Raw genomic sequence first — 17,875 nt, 5'->3', positions numbered from 1 at the left:
TGTGTGTGAGGAAATGTAGTCCGCAGCATAGAAAGATGGATCATCACTTTATTACACACACACACACACACACACACACACACACACACACACACACACACACACACACACACACACACACACACACACACACACACACACACACACACACACACACACACACACACACACACACACACACACACAACTCACCACCCTCACAGATGTTGGTATGCAATGACAGTTTTATTTCAAATAATTCAAATAAATAACAAAATATAGAAACTACAAAATCCTTCTAAAAGGCACTTCTTTCAAAGTGACCACAGGCATATTGTCAGCAGTGAAATGCAGCTACTAACCAAAATGTGCAGAAACAGGCCATGTTGACTTGCTGGGTATTTGTATTGCTAATGACAGTAGTTCCGTTTGATGGTGCAAAGGGAACCTTCAGTCTCAGTAGCTCCTCCATTCAGACATTGGTTGCATCATATTGCTCAGATTTTTCCAACACCGACTCTTTCTTATAGTTGTGTTCCCTGAAACCTGTTATACTGTTTAAAGAATATGTATTAGTGGAAATAATGTCTTGTGTTTTATTGCTCGGATCGAGAGGTATATGATAAGCATCACATTGTCCTTTAAAGCTCGACCTGTTTATAGAAGAGACTTTAATTTCTATATTTGAATGGTTCCAATTACTGAAGGTCCCACAGTGATGATTCAATTAGTGTCATAATGTTGCTGCATCTTACCACAGACCATTGGACCGTACAATTCATGTAGATTCCTTTCTTTACTTTGCATCATTAGCATTTGCTCTAATTTAAAGTACTTTTCAATTCTCAAATAATCCTTAACTTTAAAAGCATTTGACATCAAGATTAAAATCTGAATATTGGCACAATCAAAAAATAGAAATGTAACAAAAGCCCTTACAAAATGTACTCTAAAGAAAATAAAAGTATTTGATATTTGAGTAGATGCAGATATGCAGTATGGAAGAATAAATACAATTTAGAGGATAGAGGATATTATTTGAGGCATTTTAGCATTTACCAAGAGGTACACTGTCAAAATCATAAGCACTCATTGAATTTGAGTACATTCCCAGGAAAGAGAGTATTCATATTATTGTGGTGAAGGTTTTCTCATCTTTGTCCAACTGGGAACCCAAAATTGATCTGACCTAAAAATAGTCAGACTACAGCAGGGTTTTCCAAACTCGGTCCTCGGAATCCCAAGGGGTGCACGTTTTGGTTTTTGCCCTAGTACTACACAGCTGATTCAAATAATCAACTAATCATCAAGCTTTGATCACTTGACTAAGCTGTGTAGTGTTAGGGCAAAAAACAAAACGTGCACCCGTTGGGATCCCAAGGACCGAGTTTAGGAAACGCCGGACTGCAGTATTTATGCTGTAAAAGAAAGATGGCTTTGTCAATTTGCTAGTTTAACCTGGCACTGTGAAGTGAAGCAGTCCTGTGCCTGTTACAGCGATCCTTTTCAGAAGGTGGTCACATTGTGCTTGACTCAATCCATAATCCTTATTTTAGACGGTAAGGGTGTTTTGTGCCAACTCTAAGCAGTTTTTCACACTTTATACATTCAATTATGTGCAATAACAAGGCGTAATATTGTGATAGTCCTTAGTATACGGTATATACACATTCATATCTGTAGTTAGCTTTTAAGTACACAAATGACATAGCATTGTAATTAAATAAATACAATTAATTTGGCATTCCATGAAACATTCACTCACAATAGATTGTGCCAAGAAAGGAACATGTAAATTATTGTAGCAATTAAGTGAGCATACCAGTGAGCGTCGACATTTGCGGATGTGCAAAACGTTTTATCAACAAAACGAACATGGTAACATACCCACCACTTAGGTACATACAGTATACAGGCATGGAGGCTAAATATCTCTGGGATTACACATTTCTCCATATATGGGTGTGAGCGTAGCAGTAGGGGTGCACATCTCAACACCATAGATAGATAGTCAGTGTGTATGACTGAGGTGCTCGTGGACCAGGCTAGGTAGGGCACCTCAAGGGACATGTAATGAAGAGAGTGAATGCAGTCCTCCACGTCTCCCCCTCTGGTGGGTCCCAGTCACTGCATGGTTAGCCAGATCCAGCAGCCCCACAGCAGCTGTTTTATGTGTATCAGGTAGACAGCCAGCGAGGCCTCCAGCTCCTCACAGACACGCTGTGGGCGCCGGCGGTCCGTGCAGAACATGGCCACGCCCAGCAGTGACATCAGCAGGAACAGGCAGGTGAACAGGGCCAGGTGAGGGCTGGGCGGTGACGTGTCATAGGCTGTGAACCAAAAGAACCAACAACAAACTGTTGAATGATTTATGATTTGTAAAGACTCATTCAGTCTGCATGTTCAGGAGAGAGGGGCATGTCGTTTTCCTGATGCCAAAATCACTTTTCTCCTCCCCATTGTAGCTAAAGGCCTGATTTTCAGTCTCTTTATTAACAGTATAAAAAGTGCCATACACCAGATACTGGACTGGAATATGCAATATCGAAAGTGGGTACAATTGAGGGAGGAATACCCATGCATCACAGTACAATATTAAAATGTCTAAAAATGTCAAATTCTCATATTAAGCACCACTCAACAGTCTTCCTTACACAGATTTAGTATAACAAGTCAGTAATGACCAGTCAATGAGGGTGACACTTGCTCCATGTTCTTAGTGTGCTATTATTTGGGACCACTGTCAGACAGACTTACCAACTAAACGGTCATAGTATGGAATGTCTGCGAAACCGATAGACAAGAAGCAAGTAAATAAAGAAAGAAAAGGCTGCCTCATTTTCATGCATAATTAATCATGAAGTGTAAATAGCTTGCTCATGTTTGTTCTTTTTGTAAATTCAGCATTACATTAAATACTACAGTATCCTCAAGGGACCGTGTTTTACAATCTAATCACAGGGTTTTACTGTATCTTGTTCATTTTCTTTTACAGCTAAGCCATAACAATGCAGATCCCTTTGTAAGGTTCAGTAGTAGTGGCCCATAGAGAATTAGGAGAACAGTAGATTTAGCAGTATAACTCACCAATGTATTACTAAGCATCGTTTAATACGTTTTGATATAGTGAGTGTTTAATTCTATAAAACCCAGTAGAATAGTCCAATGACAAATGTGTTTCATGTTTCTGCAGACCAAGGCCTTCCAGTGCAGTAGAGAGGAATGAGAGTGACTAAGTAGAGGTCAGAATGCACCAGAGGGCAACGCCATCTCCCCTCGGCTCGTTACATGCACCGAATGGGCTCAAACTTTTAAAGTTTGGAAAGATCTAGTCCTCATGGCCTCCATATGTTTGGTATTTGATCTCTGATCCTGATGTCTCTCTCACCATGCACAGTGGTTTCAGGCTCTCTGAACCGGACCCGCCGCTCGCCTTTCCGTCTGTGTCTGGGCTCTGAGTCTGGTCCTGAGCCAGACCTCTTCAGTATGGACATGGGGATTTTACCGTTGATGACCTGAGGAGAGGGTGAGATATCATTAGAAGTGAGGACATAATGGACACCAGTTTTGAGGACATTTCAGTCATTGAAATAAAAGTGTCACCTTGGGTTTTGGTGTGTTCACCAGTGGGCGGGGGTCTTTCCTGTGCCGGACCTCGGAGCGTTTATCCCGGTGGGAATGGGAATGGGAGTGGGAAAGACCGTTGTTGAGTGTGTCTCTGAAGGACTCGGCAGCAGCAAACCTCTTGGAAAGCGCTGACACACACTGGTCTAGGGAATCTAAGGGATTAACCATGAGTAAACATGAGTCTCTGACCACAGATGGAACCTGGATCCAAGCTACCAATAAACATGTAGTCAACTACTGTGTAGATAGAGCTGAAGATGAAAGTTCAAAATACAAAAACAAACATTTCTGTGAAAAACATCAGGGTTGACTCCATCATGGCCATTTACTATATACACAGTTACAGTGCAGTGGTACTTACAACACACACATTTCCAGATCACAAAAGCACTGTACTGGCTTTGTACTATGAAAGATGTGGAATAGACTGCACTAGCAACATGTAGACCGTCCAACTATCAAGAGTGCAGCTCACACCCACAATGACAACTCTATGACAGCCATTTTAGGTCACAGAGAAATCACGCTTTGTGTACAAAATAAATAAAATAAAATATAATCTTATTTGTCACATGCGCCAAATACAACAGGTGTAGACCTTACAGTGAAACGCTTTACAAGCCCTTAACCAACAAAGCAGTTTTAAGAAAATAGGGTTAAGAAAATATTTACTAAATAAACTAAAGCATTTTTTTTTAAAGAACTCAATTAAATAACAATAATGAGGCTATATACAGGGGGTTCTGGTACCGAGTCAATATGCGGGGGTACAGGTTAGTCGAGGCAATTTGTACATGTAGGTAGGGGTAAAGTGACTATGCATAGATAATAAACAGTGAGTAGCAGCAGTGTAAAAACAAGGGGGGGGGTCAATGCAAATAGTCTGGGTGGCCATTTGATTAATTGTTCAGCGGTCTTATGGCTTGGGGGTAGAAGCTGTTAAGGAGCCTTTTGGACCTAGACTTGGTGCTCTGGTACCGCTTGCAGAAGCACGTGAATGAAATGTGTATCCTGACAGTGACCTGGCTTACATTGCAAAGACAAACTGTGTCCGTGCTTCAGCTGTTCTCTGTACTTATTGACAATATTTTACCAAGGATATGGCCAAGAAGGTCAACTGGCATGAATAGGAACCGTTCTCTTAGCACCCCAGGTCCTACACATAGCCTGCTTTACTGAGCACCCCTGTCTGTGAACACTGACTCAACAGCTGTTCTCAACATCTAGGGCACATTTTACCCCGTGCCTTCTTCAGCACACCTTTCTACCCAAAAAACGGCAACTTTGGAAAACAGTGAAAATGCCACTTCCTCTTCATGCGAGTGAAGCATGAGCACACCAATACAGTGGCCTCAAACTGTCAATTTCACAATAAGTATTTTCTGTTCAGCTCTATATAAAACCACTCTGAGTGGGTGTGTTTATTCATTTAACAATTCCTTGAGCAGACATCATACAGTAGGAGGGCTAACTGGAATTATGTAAGCCACTTATAGTGCGATGTGTGCGCTGAAGCAAAGCAGTTAAGTTGTTCTTGGGCTTAACAGCTGTTTTCCGGTTTGTCATGCCACAAGAGAGTGCTTTATGTCAACCTAGTGACAAGGTCTACACCAAATCACTTCTCAGGGTCCAGTTTAACTACAAACTGTCAACTATAAACTCTCCACTGCCTGTGCCCGCCTGTCACACTGAGAAGAACATGCTGACACACTCAGCCATGATGGAACACTCATGACTATTGAGTTAACCTACTGTAAGTATTCATCCATGTTTATTTCAGCATGACACTGGCTTTTAAAGCGTTCTGTCTTTATTCAGGAGTTTTACCTGAGTATTCTGTTTTGCCAATTTCTGCGTAGACGGTGGCCAGCAGCTCCAGACTCTTGTCTGTGATGGGGTGGTCGTTGCCAAAAGCCCTCTGATGGATCTTAGTGGCTTTCCCACTGTACTCTAAAGCGAGATGAGGTCTAAAAGACGAAGGACAGGAACACAGAGATAATTAACATTTTATGGATTATTTCTCCCACTGGGCACAGACGTCATTTACTAACGTAAATTCATTGTGAAATCAACAAAAAATGTCACCATGTCATTGGATTTAAGTTAAAGGAGGGTGAAAAAAACACCAAACTTTTTGCAAATCAAATCCGTTTTCCATGTTGATTCAACGTCATCAGACTGAATTATGTTGTTGAAATTATGTGGGAACAACATTGATGCGCAAGTTTTTTTCCCCAGTGGGCTGTGTCAATAGATAATCCAGACAAACAACTAACACCAATTAAAACAACCTCCAACCCATAGAAAGCAACCTCAAACAAACATGTACTTCAGGAACATATAAAATACATTTTATTGTCCATTTTGCCATGGCTCCCACCGGTTGGTTTACCATGCACCCTTCCACAGCTATACCGCTCTGGCATGGAGCTAGGTGGGCATAGCATGGCATGACAGATTGCAGCCCTTACGTGTGCCAATGGATGTAGAGCAAGTCCTGTGTAGTGTCACAGATGTCACGATCGCTGTTCCAAAACCACGCTTCTCTTCAATTAGTAATGGCCAGGTGTCTGTTTGCACTGTTTTAGAATGTAATTTGAGGACATCCGATCGCCAAAGTACAGTGAAGCCCTTCAACGGCCGAAGGACTTCCTGCCACAGCACTGAAAGATTCAGGAAGCACGATAACTTTCTGTCCAAGAGAGAAGACGGAGGCTGGCATTGACTTAGCACTGACTACTAAAGACAGTTATATGAGTCCATCTCTTCCAGTTCTCTTGGTAGTCCTCATTACTCCATCAGTGTCCAAGGTTAATGTTCATCTCATAGACTGTTCATAAACACATACAAAATGTCTATGACCCAGTAAAGATGAAGAGGCTGCCATCCTCCTAATTCCAAACTTCCACAAGCTCCAGTGCTACAGTGCTGTAGTAGGATGTGAGTCTTCTAAAACCCTGTAAATAAAATATTGCACCCAAACAAGTCCATTGGATTGGGAGGCCTCTAATGGGTGGATGAATTTGGGGCATTCTGTACATTTCATGTTTCTTTCAAACTTTAGGGTGAAAGGCATAGTATTAGAGACACACTAAACTAAACGTATAGTACTAAAGACACGCTAAACTAAAAGTATAGTACTAGAGACACCCTAAACTAAATGTATAGTACTAGAGACACCCTAAACTAAACATATAGTACTAGAAACACGCTTAACTAAACGTATAGTACTACAGACACCCTAAACTCATCGTATAGTACGACAGACACACTAAACTAAATGTATAGAACTAGACACGCTAAACTAAACATATGGTACTAGAGTCACCCTAAACTAAACGTATAGTACTTGAGACACCCTAAACTAAAAGTACAGTACTAGAGACACCATAAACTAAAAGTATAGTACTAGAGACGCGCTAAACTAAAAGTATAGTACTTGAGACACCCTAAACTAAAAGTACAGTACAAGAGACACCTTAAACTAAAAGTATAGCACTAGACACCCTAAACTAAACATATAGTACTAGAGACACACTAAACTAAAAGTATAGTACTAGAGACACGCTAAACTAAAAGTATAGTACTAGAGACACCATAAACTAAACGTATAGTACTAGAGACACCATAAACTAAAAGTATAGTACTAGAGACACCTTCAACTAAAAGTATAGTACTAGAGACACACTAAACTAAAAGTATAGTACTAGAGACACCTTAAACTAAAAGTATAGTACTAGAGACACGCTAAACTAAAAGTATAGTACTTGAGACACCCTAAACTAAAAGTATAGTACTAGAAACACCTTAAACTAAAAGTATAGTACTAGAGACACGCTAAACTAAAAGTATAGTACTTGAGACACCCTAAACTAAAAGTACAGTACAAGAGACACCTTAAACTAAAAGTATAGTACTAGAGACACGCTAAACTAAAAGTATAGTACTTGAGACACCCTAAACTAAAAGTATAGTACTAGAAACACCTTAAACTAAAAGTATAGTACTAGAGACACGCTAAACTAAAAGTATAGTACTTGAGACACCCTAAACTAAAAGTATAGTACTAGAAACACCTTAAACTAAACGTATAGTACTAGAGACATCTTAAACTAAACGTACAGTACAAGAGACACCTTAAACTAAAAGTATAGTACTAGAGACATCTTAAACTAAACGTATAGTACTAGAGACATCTTAAACTAAAAGTATAGTACTAGAGACATCTTAAACTAAACATATAGTACTAGAGACACGTTAAACTAAAAGTACAGTACAAGAGACACCTTAAACTAAAAGTATAGTACTAGAGACACACTAAACTAAAAGTACAGTACAAGAGACACCTTAAACTAAACGTATAGTACTAGAGACATCTTAAACTAAACGTATAGTACTAGAGACACACTAAACTAAAAGCATAGCACTAGACACCCTAAACTAAACATATTTACTTTTAGCAGAAACCAAGAAAGCGGATGTTTCCGGGTTTTCAACCTAACTTCAGTTTCTCCTGCAGAATGGATGTATGACTAGTATGTAGTGAACGACGGAGCAGCAGAAGAATTTAGCGTGAGTAGTCAGGATACCTGTTCCCCCCTTCCACCCTCTCTAGCCAATCAGGCTAAATTCTCTAATCTTCCAACTATTGACAGGAGGGGCAAATAAATGTGTATGTTCCTGTCTTTGTGGCCTACCAGAATACCCCAGCATCAAGGACATCAGATCAATGTGTTCTGGTAACACTTGAAACTCCCATTAGGGATGTTGTCCCTTTTCTCCACCTCCACAGGTAAATTCACATCGGTGGTTTTTGCATGAAGGCCACAGATGCAAACACTTCTTCCTGCACTGGTTTATTGGGCGAGGTAAATTTTCATCCTGGCATATTTTCAAAGCACTATGAACATATAAACCCATCTTTCACTAACAATCTGGGGGAGGGGCAATATGGAACTGAGTATCGCTTTAAGATGTGAGACAGCATACAGTTTAAATACTGTAGATTTATGTTAGAAATAAGCACATAATTCAGAAATGTCCAATTTAAAACTACAGAATGCGAACAATGCCTCAGTGAAATAGTCTCATGTCTGAATGACAGTATCACTGTTTTTCTTTTTGTAAATATTATACACTCATACAGCCCTTCAAAAGTAATTTACTGGGGAACAGAGCTAGCCAAAATATCAAAATTCAGCATCTAGTAAATATAACTACAGCCTTTTGGAGCCTTTAACAGCAAACAAAAACACCTACAGTATCAGTATATATTATGCTGTCTATATCAGGCATAATATTCATATCTACTTTCTCATCCCATCCTTACTTGAAACCCAGTAATTACCAACACCAGTTCAGAAAAGCCAGCAGAACAGAAACAGCAAAGATGTCTCATTTAATGAGTGGAAGACCAACAATACTATACAGCACTGCCCTTATTGCAAGAGAGGACATTTGCGTTATTCTTGTTAACTCTACGTACCTTTTACTCATGATGCAAAGCTGGGCCAGCCGCTCAAAATGCTGTGCCTGGGAGGCCTGATCCGATAGCTCCTCTGGGGATGCCCATCCTGTCCTAGACGAGCCCAGCAAAGCCTCCTGGGGGCCTGTTACACACACACAGGGCATGTAATCAGCCGCCTGCTAACATCTGTCTCGATCCCTCTTGCTCACGCTCTATCCTTCTCTTGCTCTTTATATCCCTTTAACTCCCTCTGTCTCTCTACATAGCAAGTAAACAGAATCCAAAATGCTGGCGATGTGGTCTCTGGCAGGGCTGGCAGTGTGGAGATGAGAGTGGAGTCTGAACAGCAGGGTAAAGTGGAGCCAACAGGATAGTGAGCAGGAGACGTCAGATAGAGAGCAGAGGGAAGAGGGAAGGGAGAGGATACTGTGAGTGCAAACAGCGCACTCACCCCACCCACAAGAGCAGTGGCACAGCTACCTGTTCACACAGACACAAACACCTGAGCTGACCCTGGTGGGAGTGGAGATTAGCCTCCATAAAAGCTTTTCCAGCCTAACGTTGGAGAGAGGTAAACTGAAAAGTAAAGTGGTTCAAAATGGCAATAAGGGGACAGAAACTTTTAACAGGATGAGGGAAAAGAATAGAAAGCATAGAAAATAGGGTAGGTCCAATATCTGTCAGATAATCAAAATGAGATGGAAATGGGCCGAGGTTTGAACAGGAGATTGAAGAGAGAGAGAAGGCTGGTGGGGTGATTGTGATGCCAGCATTGCCTCAGGAGAGAGAAACAGAGCAGCTGGCACAGTGCTGAATCAGGGGCCTCAGTATTCCATGGCGCCACACAACTCCTTATGAGATAATGCCTAACATGGCCATTTGTCTTCCCTGTCCATCCCATAACTCCTGCTACCTCCTGCCCATGCGACACTGAGCTGCTGCTGAATCAGCAGCCTCCAGACAGACAGACAGACAGACAGACAGACAGACAGACAGACAGACAGACAGACAGACAGACAGACAGACAGACAGACAGACAGACAGACAGACAGACAGACAGACAGACAGACAGACAGACAGACAAGATGACTGATGAAGGCAGATGTCTGGAGAGGAGAGGCAGCAGGTGATAGATGACTGGCCAACCCTCTTGGGTTGTAAGGGATACACCAGGCTCTCTGGCTGAGGTTTGTTTCTCTATTGTACAGAATCAAACATTGCACTGGTATCATTTTAGATTGGTATATTACAATAGAAATGTCCTAAAAATACACTGCATACCATACTGTATAGCACAATTGATAGCTTACAGCAATGGCATTTCGTTAGGGCACCCCCAAATCACCCAGTTAGAGTGCTAAGTGTAGTTTATAACACCGTTTTGGGAGGACAGCTTTAAGCTTCAGACGACAGACCTAATCCACAACAGGAACTTCCATATATGGGCTTGTTCTTCTGTACTGGAATGCAGCCTTAGATCAGGAACTCCATATATGGACTCAGACTTCCATATTGGAATGCGGAATTCCATACATGGGTAGTGGCATTCATATTGGAATGCGGCCCTGTAGCAGGAACTCCATATATGGGTCCAGACAACCACAATGGAAGGCAGCAGAGTGGCAAGGAAATCCATATATGGACGTAGAGCAGTACCCATGCCAATTTGCTCACCTGCATCCAATCTTCATTAGCCACAAGCCTGCCTCACTCAGGTGAGTCCAATTGCTTCATCAACCACCCTCATAGTACTTAAACGGCATCCTTCGTCGCTCCTTATACCTATGCCCAATGGTGGACGGCCAACCCAGATCCACGACTACCGGCCATGGCGAAACACTACTGACATGTTTGGCAGATGGTGATAAGCTGAACTTGTGGATGCCACCATTTTACAGATGTAAATATACTTGCCTGTGCTCCCCTGAACAGCAGTGAGCTCAATTAGATAAACCTCGTAGAACATCTTCTCAGCCTGAATGAACTGCAGGGCCTTGCTGTCTATTTATATAGGTGAAGGATCAGGCTCAATTGTCAAAGGGATTTAGTCAGTTGTAGAGTCAGAAACATTGTCGCCAGGCTTAACTGCAATGTGTATTTTTTTTATTTATTTTTTATTTTTTTATGGCTCCTGAATGTGACCTCAGCAAGTAACAGGCTCATCACCAACATTCTAAACAGATAGCTCAAATCATAGTCTCTGTGAAGGCCTGGACTATAATATCTGGCCATTCTACTGCAGTCTTTTGTTTGTCAATGTTGATGTGTCAATTATTTTGTGTATCTGATTCTGTATGGATGGATTTAAATTTACTGGAGGGGGGCTGTTCCAACTCAAGGTGTCCACCAACAGGTTTCTGTGCCAATGCACCACACAACCAATAAACAAAGCATGCCAACTTTGGGCACTTCAATATCATGGTTTGTGTTATCAACACCACAAATAGACTGTCGATCTCAACAAACAGAAAATGCATCCCTCCCTACATTTTAGGTTTACCCAGTATCGAAGGCTTGGCTTGACAATCTCCATGTCAAACATTTTGGTGTTTTGTGAACAATGTCTCTTTCCGTTCATCAATTGGCCACTGCACAGTTTGAATGTATTGATTGATAGATTTTATTTGTCCTTTAAAAAAATACATTTATACCCAAAGATTTCTTTTAAGTGACCGGGTTTGCACAATAAAGTCAGGGACTTACAGTATAATAGGCCTTCAGTAGCTAACGCTTAATAATAGCCACACCATACCAAACCTTCAAACATTTTTAAACTTTATTAGGGTAATATCAAAAGTCAAGCCATTGTTTATAGGGAAAATATGAGCAGTAGAGCGAATGTAAATCAGGGAAAAAATGCGCTACCCTCCCCTGTGCCCAATAAAACACACAACCCTCCCCTGTTTTGGACCACCCCTCCCTCCAATGAATTTAGATCTGTCCCTAAGGCACCAAATATGTGTGCCATCCCTAAAAATAGACTCAGGAGCTGAGTTGGTTCACTTTGTCAAAGGCATTCTTCATACTGAAATAAATGCATCCCTTTGTATGTTGACACCGTTAGCACTTGACAGGTGAATTTAAAAAGCATTGCTTGACAAGGAAAATGTGCTTAAAATAAACAGACATACAGCCTGGTGTAAATGGCCTACTCAAAAGCAGGAGCTCTCTGTCGCACGTGAGACCAGACTTTGCTGAGTTCTAATTCTGAATGCTTGTGTGTGACCTATTGATTGCTGTTAAAGTAGCACAGTTTAGATACAAATAAAAGCTTTAAAAATGTATGTATTATACACCGTGAATAAAGGCTATTTGCCTTATTTCTATGCTTCCCGTTCTTAAGTTTTGTTTTTGTGCCTTTTACTTTTGGTTTCGTACCCCAGCTTCAAACAGCTGAAAATACTATATTTTTGGTTATGGAAAAGATAATTCACAGCGATTCAGATGTACTATGATTTTCTACACTATACTTTCTTGTTTTGTCACAAAGTGAAATTAGGCAAACCATTTGAATTTTAGCAACCAGGAAATTAAATGACAGTAGTCAATAAACCCTATCATAACTGTCCATGTGAAAGGAAAGAGGCTACTTTTTATGACTAGCAAAATACACGAGAAGCACATTAACACACACTCCTAATAGACTTCACTAGCCAGAAGGATACACAGTGTATGCAGTGCCATGCATACTTTATGACTCCAGTAGACATCCAGTGGACAAGTATAATTTTTTTAATGTGTTTACTACGATCCTCTTCTAAACATCCTGCATATCCTGCAATGTGCCTCATTCCTATTCGTTTGCAGTATATAATAGTCAGCTGAGGTAGAGATATTGGGCTGCTGACAGACAGTTGTGGGTTAACTCCAGGGTTTACTGGGCCGCTGAGGTAATGACTGTTCAAATCAAAGCATATTTTATTTGTCACATGCACTGAATACAATGGGTGTAGACTTAACCGAGTAAAAAAATTATAATAAAAAGAAAAATAGTAACACAAGAGGAATAAAATACACAATAATGAAGCTATATACAGGGAGTACCAGTACCAGATCAATGTGAAGCTATATACAGGGAGTACCAGTACCAGATCAATGTGGAGCTATATACAGGGAGTATCAGTACCAGATCAATGTGGAGATATATACAGGGAGTACCAGTACCAGATCAATGTGGAGCTATATACAGGGAGTACCAGTACCAGATCAATGTGGAGCTATGTACAGGGAATACCAGTACCAGATCAATGTGGAGCTATATACAGGGAGTACCAGTACCAGATCAATGTGGAGCTATATACAGGGAGTACCAGTACCAGATCAATGTGGAGCTATGTACAGGGAGTACCAGTACCAGATCAATGTGGAGCTATATACAGGGAGTACCAGTACCAGATCAATGTGGAGCTATATACAGGGAGTACCAGTACCAGATCAATGTGGAGCTATATACAGGGAGTACCAGTACCAGATCAATGTGGAGCTATATACAGGGAGTACCGGTGCCAGTGTTGATGGCCATTACAGACACAACACTTTTCACATGCCAATAAGATGGCTGGAGAGGCGTTTACAACTAACACATTCAGTATGGATTACAAAAACAGATATAATTGCATTGTATATCCTGGCTTATAAACTGTACCTACTCGATCCATCCCCCCCAAAAAATCATGAAAGAACTGTCAATACCACGTGATGCCTCAAAAATGTTTTTACAAAATCACCCCAAAGTGAAATTTCTAATGTGTTTTGAAATCTGGAGATAATTCCACTATGATCAGAGGCTCATTAAGTCCATATCACTACATTAGAAAGCCCCATGCATTGCCAACAGTGAGGTGAGTATGATGAGGACCCTCTGGGATAGAAGGTTACTTCACAGGCAGACCACAGAGGTCAAAGCACTACTTCTGCTGGTCTGGGGTATTTACAACCTGGCAGGACAACAACAACAATGCAGCGAACCCACACTGAGTAAGTCCTCCACCCTAAGTTGGTGATGACGAAATAGGGGAGAATTCAATTTAGAGCACATGCAGTACACGTGAAGTGGAGAGGGTCAAGGTTGAGATAACCTCTAAAGGAAGCACTTTGAAGCATATGTGGCTTGTGACACTATTCTCATACAGTCAACACTATACCACAAAACAGACAATAAAATGGTTTTGATTGTGTTGATTACAAACATGAAACTGTAACAGAAAACATCCTGAGAATGATTTGACTGAAAGTTCAGTTTGATTGGCTTATTTATTTCTCTAATTGGAGAGCCAAATTGAATGGATAGATTACTACACTTTCCATGAAAGCCAGGATGACTTTTGGTCAGAGAGCCCTGAGAAGAATTACAGCAACTGGGAGTTATTATTATGGCATTTGATGCTGAGAGTTGATGTTTTTTAGTCTGTGCATGTGAAAATATGTGTTCCCATCAGAGTCAGTTAGATTAGGCTAAGTCTTCACCTCCCTCACTCCCCAGGGAACCTTCCCAAATACAACCCAGAAAGCACTTTAAAAGCCTGTTAAACTCTGGCTCTGCCCAGCCACATGAATATCCGGTTTTAACCTGTCCTCAGGGACCACCCACTGGGCACAGATGTCAGTTTGACTTACATTTGGTAACTAATGTGAATTAAACATGTCATTGGATTTAGGTTAAAAGTTAGGTGAAAAAAAAATACAACATTCCCTTACGTTGATGACTTTTTCATATCCAATCAGTAGCTACGTTGATTCAACATCATCACATTTAATTTGGGGTTTTAAATGACGTGGAAACAACGTTGATTTTGCCCAATAGTCAGTGACTTTAACTGGGACAATCAGACTCTGTCATGTAACTGTCATTGTGACTCTGTCATTGTTCTGGCCTAATCTCTGTGTCGACAAACATACATGTCTGGATCATACAACTGTATGAGTTCCACGTAACAAGTTCCATGATAAAACTCAAATGACTTTGTAAATAGTTTAAAACTATCTACTTCAAATCGTTATGGTGGTAATGACCTGTGTCTATGAAGCTTATATGTTACTATTAACATATGACACCATTGTGACATAATTATTCATGATGCTATGTGTCTCTTTCATGTCCAAAGACTTAATTAACCCTATCATGACCTATGAGCCTCTCAAATAAATGTCTTCTGAGGACATGAGGAGACTATGGATATGTATTGATGAAGTGAGCTTAAATCAACCTATTTTGGGAGATGGGTTGTGAGGAGCTGGGTCTTGCTGAGGCAGATAACTTGAGCTGGTGTGAAAAGTGTTTCAATGTCTCAGTAACAGAGAGGAATGCAATGGGAAGAGGTTATATATCCTGCAACACTACACCCCTCTTATCTGAGCAATATACTGCACTGGCCTGTAGTGGATAATGGCGGTGGTGGTCACACACAGCCACTGCAGAATACAGGTTAATTAGCTTTCTCATACTCTGTGTTGTTGGGAGATAAGCACTTACAAATCCTCTTAAGAGAAAAGCCTGACCCCATTCAAAACCTTCAGCATTCTGGGACAAAGCTGTGATAATATTCTGTCCCATGGACACAAATTCCCTCTTTCTACAATGCTTTTTTTGTACAGCCAAATTACATTTTGTACTGGAATTCACCATAGCCGCAGGCCACTGCCACCAAAAAAAGAAAACAATTTTTTCCTCCCTAGCATAGTCACGGGTTTCATGCAAAGATAGTACTAATAGTTATCTGGAAGTGGGGTCAGATAAGGGATAGGGGTTTGGTCTCACAAGGCCTCCGTTTGTGCGTAAAGGATACAGTTATTTTCGGAGATGAAGAGTTCAGCAATCTGTAATCACAAAGGAGAACACATATTACGATTGTATGATATGAATATGCTACACAAGTAATTGTCTGTCTGTATTCTACTCATATTACCATGTATGACCATTCACATTCCACTATTCTCGTATAAGCTACTGTATTGTGGAGGGGAATGAACAACTCCACCCTCTCTCTCTCTCTCTCTCTCTCTCTCTCTCTCTCTCTCTCTCTCTCTCTCTCTCTCTCTCTCTCTCTCTCTCTCTCTCTCTCTCTCTCTCTCTCTCTCTCTCTCTCTCTCTCTCTCTCTCGCCGTTGGTCTGTTCAACATCATGCCACATTCCTGGGATATTGGGTAAGGGGCTACATTTGTAAATGTAAGACATTTTCTTTGGGTCACTTGATACATATTGTTATCCAGGGGCCTTTAGTATGTAATCTGTTACTGTGGCCCTGGTTCAACAAAACTGGATCAAAACAGCAATATTCTATCCTGGGAGACAAGCATGCACATGAAATGAGTCCCAGTAATCGGATGCTATTTGCATCCATCAGATACAGTGGAGTTTCTGGTAAGAGACTAATGACATACATTATTATGTTATGCACTATACATGGACCACTTCCAACCTCATATTGAGGTACAGTAGCTAACATACTCACAGGTTTGCAATACGGCATATTACTGACATTGAAAAGAGCCATTTTACATTTTTCTGTCTGTCCTGAGACAAACAGACTCCCTGTCTTCACCTTGCAACATGCACTGTCAACAGGAAAAATACTGATCCTGTGCTGTGAGTGGCAACATGACGTTTGACATTGGTATTGGTGATGGCAAGGTTGTATTGGTATGTGTAGTGTGTGGCTTGTGTGTTTATATTATATGCTAATGTATGAGTAACAGGCAAACACAGTGTCAGTACTCTATGTATGGTATCAGTATTGTGGTGAATGGGTTTTGTGTCTGTGTGCTCATGTTTGTGTACACCACAAGTGTGTGCATGTGCCTGTAGACTGGACGTTTGTGTGTGCAAACATTTGTCTACAGTATGCGTGTGTATGTTTGCGGGTGTATGTATACATATGGGTGTGAGAGTGAGTGATCGTCCGGCCATTAGATCGTTGGCTCACCTGGTGCAGGCAGTTGGGCAGCGAGGTGAAGCTCTGCACGTGCCTTAACCCCAGCAGAGAGCTAAGGAAGCAGTGGAGGGCGGCCTGGTACTCCCCCTGTTGCTGGAGCTGCTGTCCCAGTTGAAACAGGCCCTCCCTTCCCCCGTTCAGCATCCCCAGTCCCAGACAGAGGCAGCACTGCCTCCCATCGGAGCTCCGCCAGCCAGGGACAAACGCTCCACTCCACCACACCCCCAGAGCAGAGAGGGGAAAAAATCTAAACAGCCCAGGGATAAAAACACAGCAGAGATATGGTTTACAAGAGCCAGACTACAGAACGACTTCCTCTCTGTCTTGTCTATTCACAGTAACTCAAGGGCAGGTGGCGAGCTGAGCTGAGGCAGGCTGAGAGAAGACAGATCAACTCCCCTCCCTCTCAGCCCATGCTGCATCAGGAAAGGAGGAGAGGAAGTCAGAGGGGATTTGTTCACTGACTGGCAGAGCCCTGGTCCAATCACTGCTCTACTTGCGAACAGTAGTCCAGCAAGCGTGTGTGAACAGTCTCAGCATGTAGGTAACGGAACTGTCGACTGAGCACTGTGGCTCTCTCCCTGAGCACTCTGGTTCTATCACTGTGGTTGTCACTCCTTATGAAATCAAATTGCAGGGCTTTATGCTTCTGCAAGGTTTCACCACTGGAAATACAGCATGTTTAACGTATTCGATTTGTGCATTTGATTTAATTTAAGGATACGCTCTGACCTAATTTGTCTAGTGCACTGGTACAGCAATGTTGTGCATGTCTTGGGGGGAGGGAGGAATTAAATCAAGAAATCTTAATGCTTTACTTATGGTTTATAAATGAGAAGCCTGTGAAAATGAGCAATGGCCTTACACAGAT

The 17,875-nt window shown here is 41.4% G+C and overlaps 1 protein-coding gene across 1 annotated transcript; it reads right to left on the bottom strand.

Moving 5' to 3' along the window:
• Positions 1 to 206: 206 nt before the first annotated feature.
• On the bottom strand, positions 207 to 17,469 carry LOC106595839 (uncharacterized). Its single transcript, XM_014187214.3, has 8 exons — positions 16,996 to 17,469; positions 15,859 to 15,889; positions 10,988 to 11,074; positions 9,092 to 9,215; positions 5,434 to 5,573; positions 3,583 to 3,758; positions 3,368 to 3,494; positions 207 to 2,309 (listed from the first exon to the last, which is right to left on the bottom strand). The coding sequence occupies exons 1-8, from the start codon at positions 17,146 to 17,148 to the stop codon at positions 2,104 to 2,106; spliced, it is 1,044 nt and encodes a 347-aa protein (XP_014042689.1). The 5' UTR covers positions 17,149 to 17,469; the 3' UTR covers positions 207 to 2,103.
• Positions 17,470 to 17,875: the final 406 nt, after the last annotated feature.

This window comes from Salmo salar, chromosome 01, assembly GCF_965601325.2.
Source record: "Salmo salar chromosome 01, fSalSal1, whole genome shotgun sequence".
NCBI classification, from domain to species: Eukaryota; Metazoa; Chordata; class Actinopteri; order Salmoniformes; family Salmonidae; genus Salmo; species Salmo salar.
The sequence above is the reverse complement of the archived record's forward strand: the minus strand, read 5'-3'. Positions and strand labels throughout refer to the sequence as shown.

What these genes read in the sequence shown, in the direction of transcription:
- LOC106595839 (XM_014187214.3), bottom strand. Translation starts at nt 17,148, where the DNA reads ATGCTGAACGGGGGAAGGGAGGGCCTGTTTCAACTGGGACAGCAGCTC. An exon ending in TGCCCAACTGCCTGCACCAG is followed by an intron (nt 15,890 to 16,995) that starts GTGAGCCAACGA and finishes TTGTGATTACAG; the next exon opens with ATTGCTGAACTCTTCATCTC. An exon ending in TGAACACACCAAAACCCAAG is followed by an intron (nt 3,495 to 3,582) that starts GTGACACTTTTA and finishes CCCTCTCCTCAG; the next exon opens with GTCATCAACGGTAAAATCCC.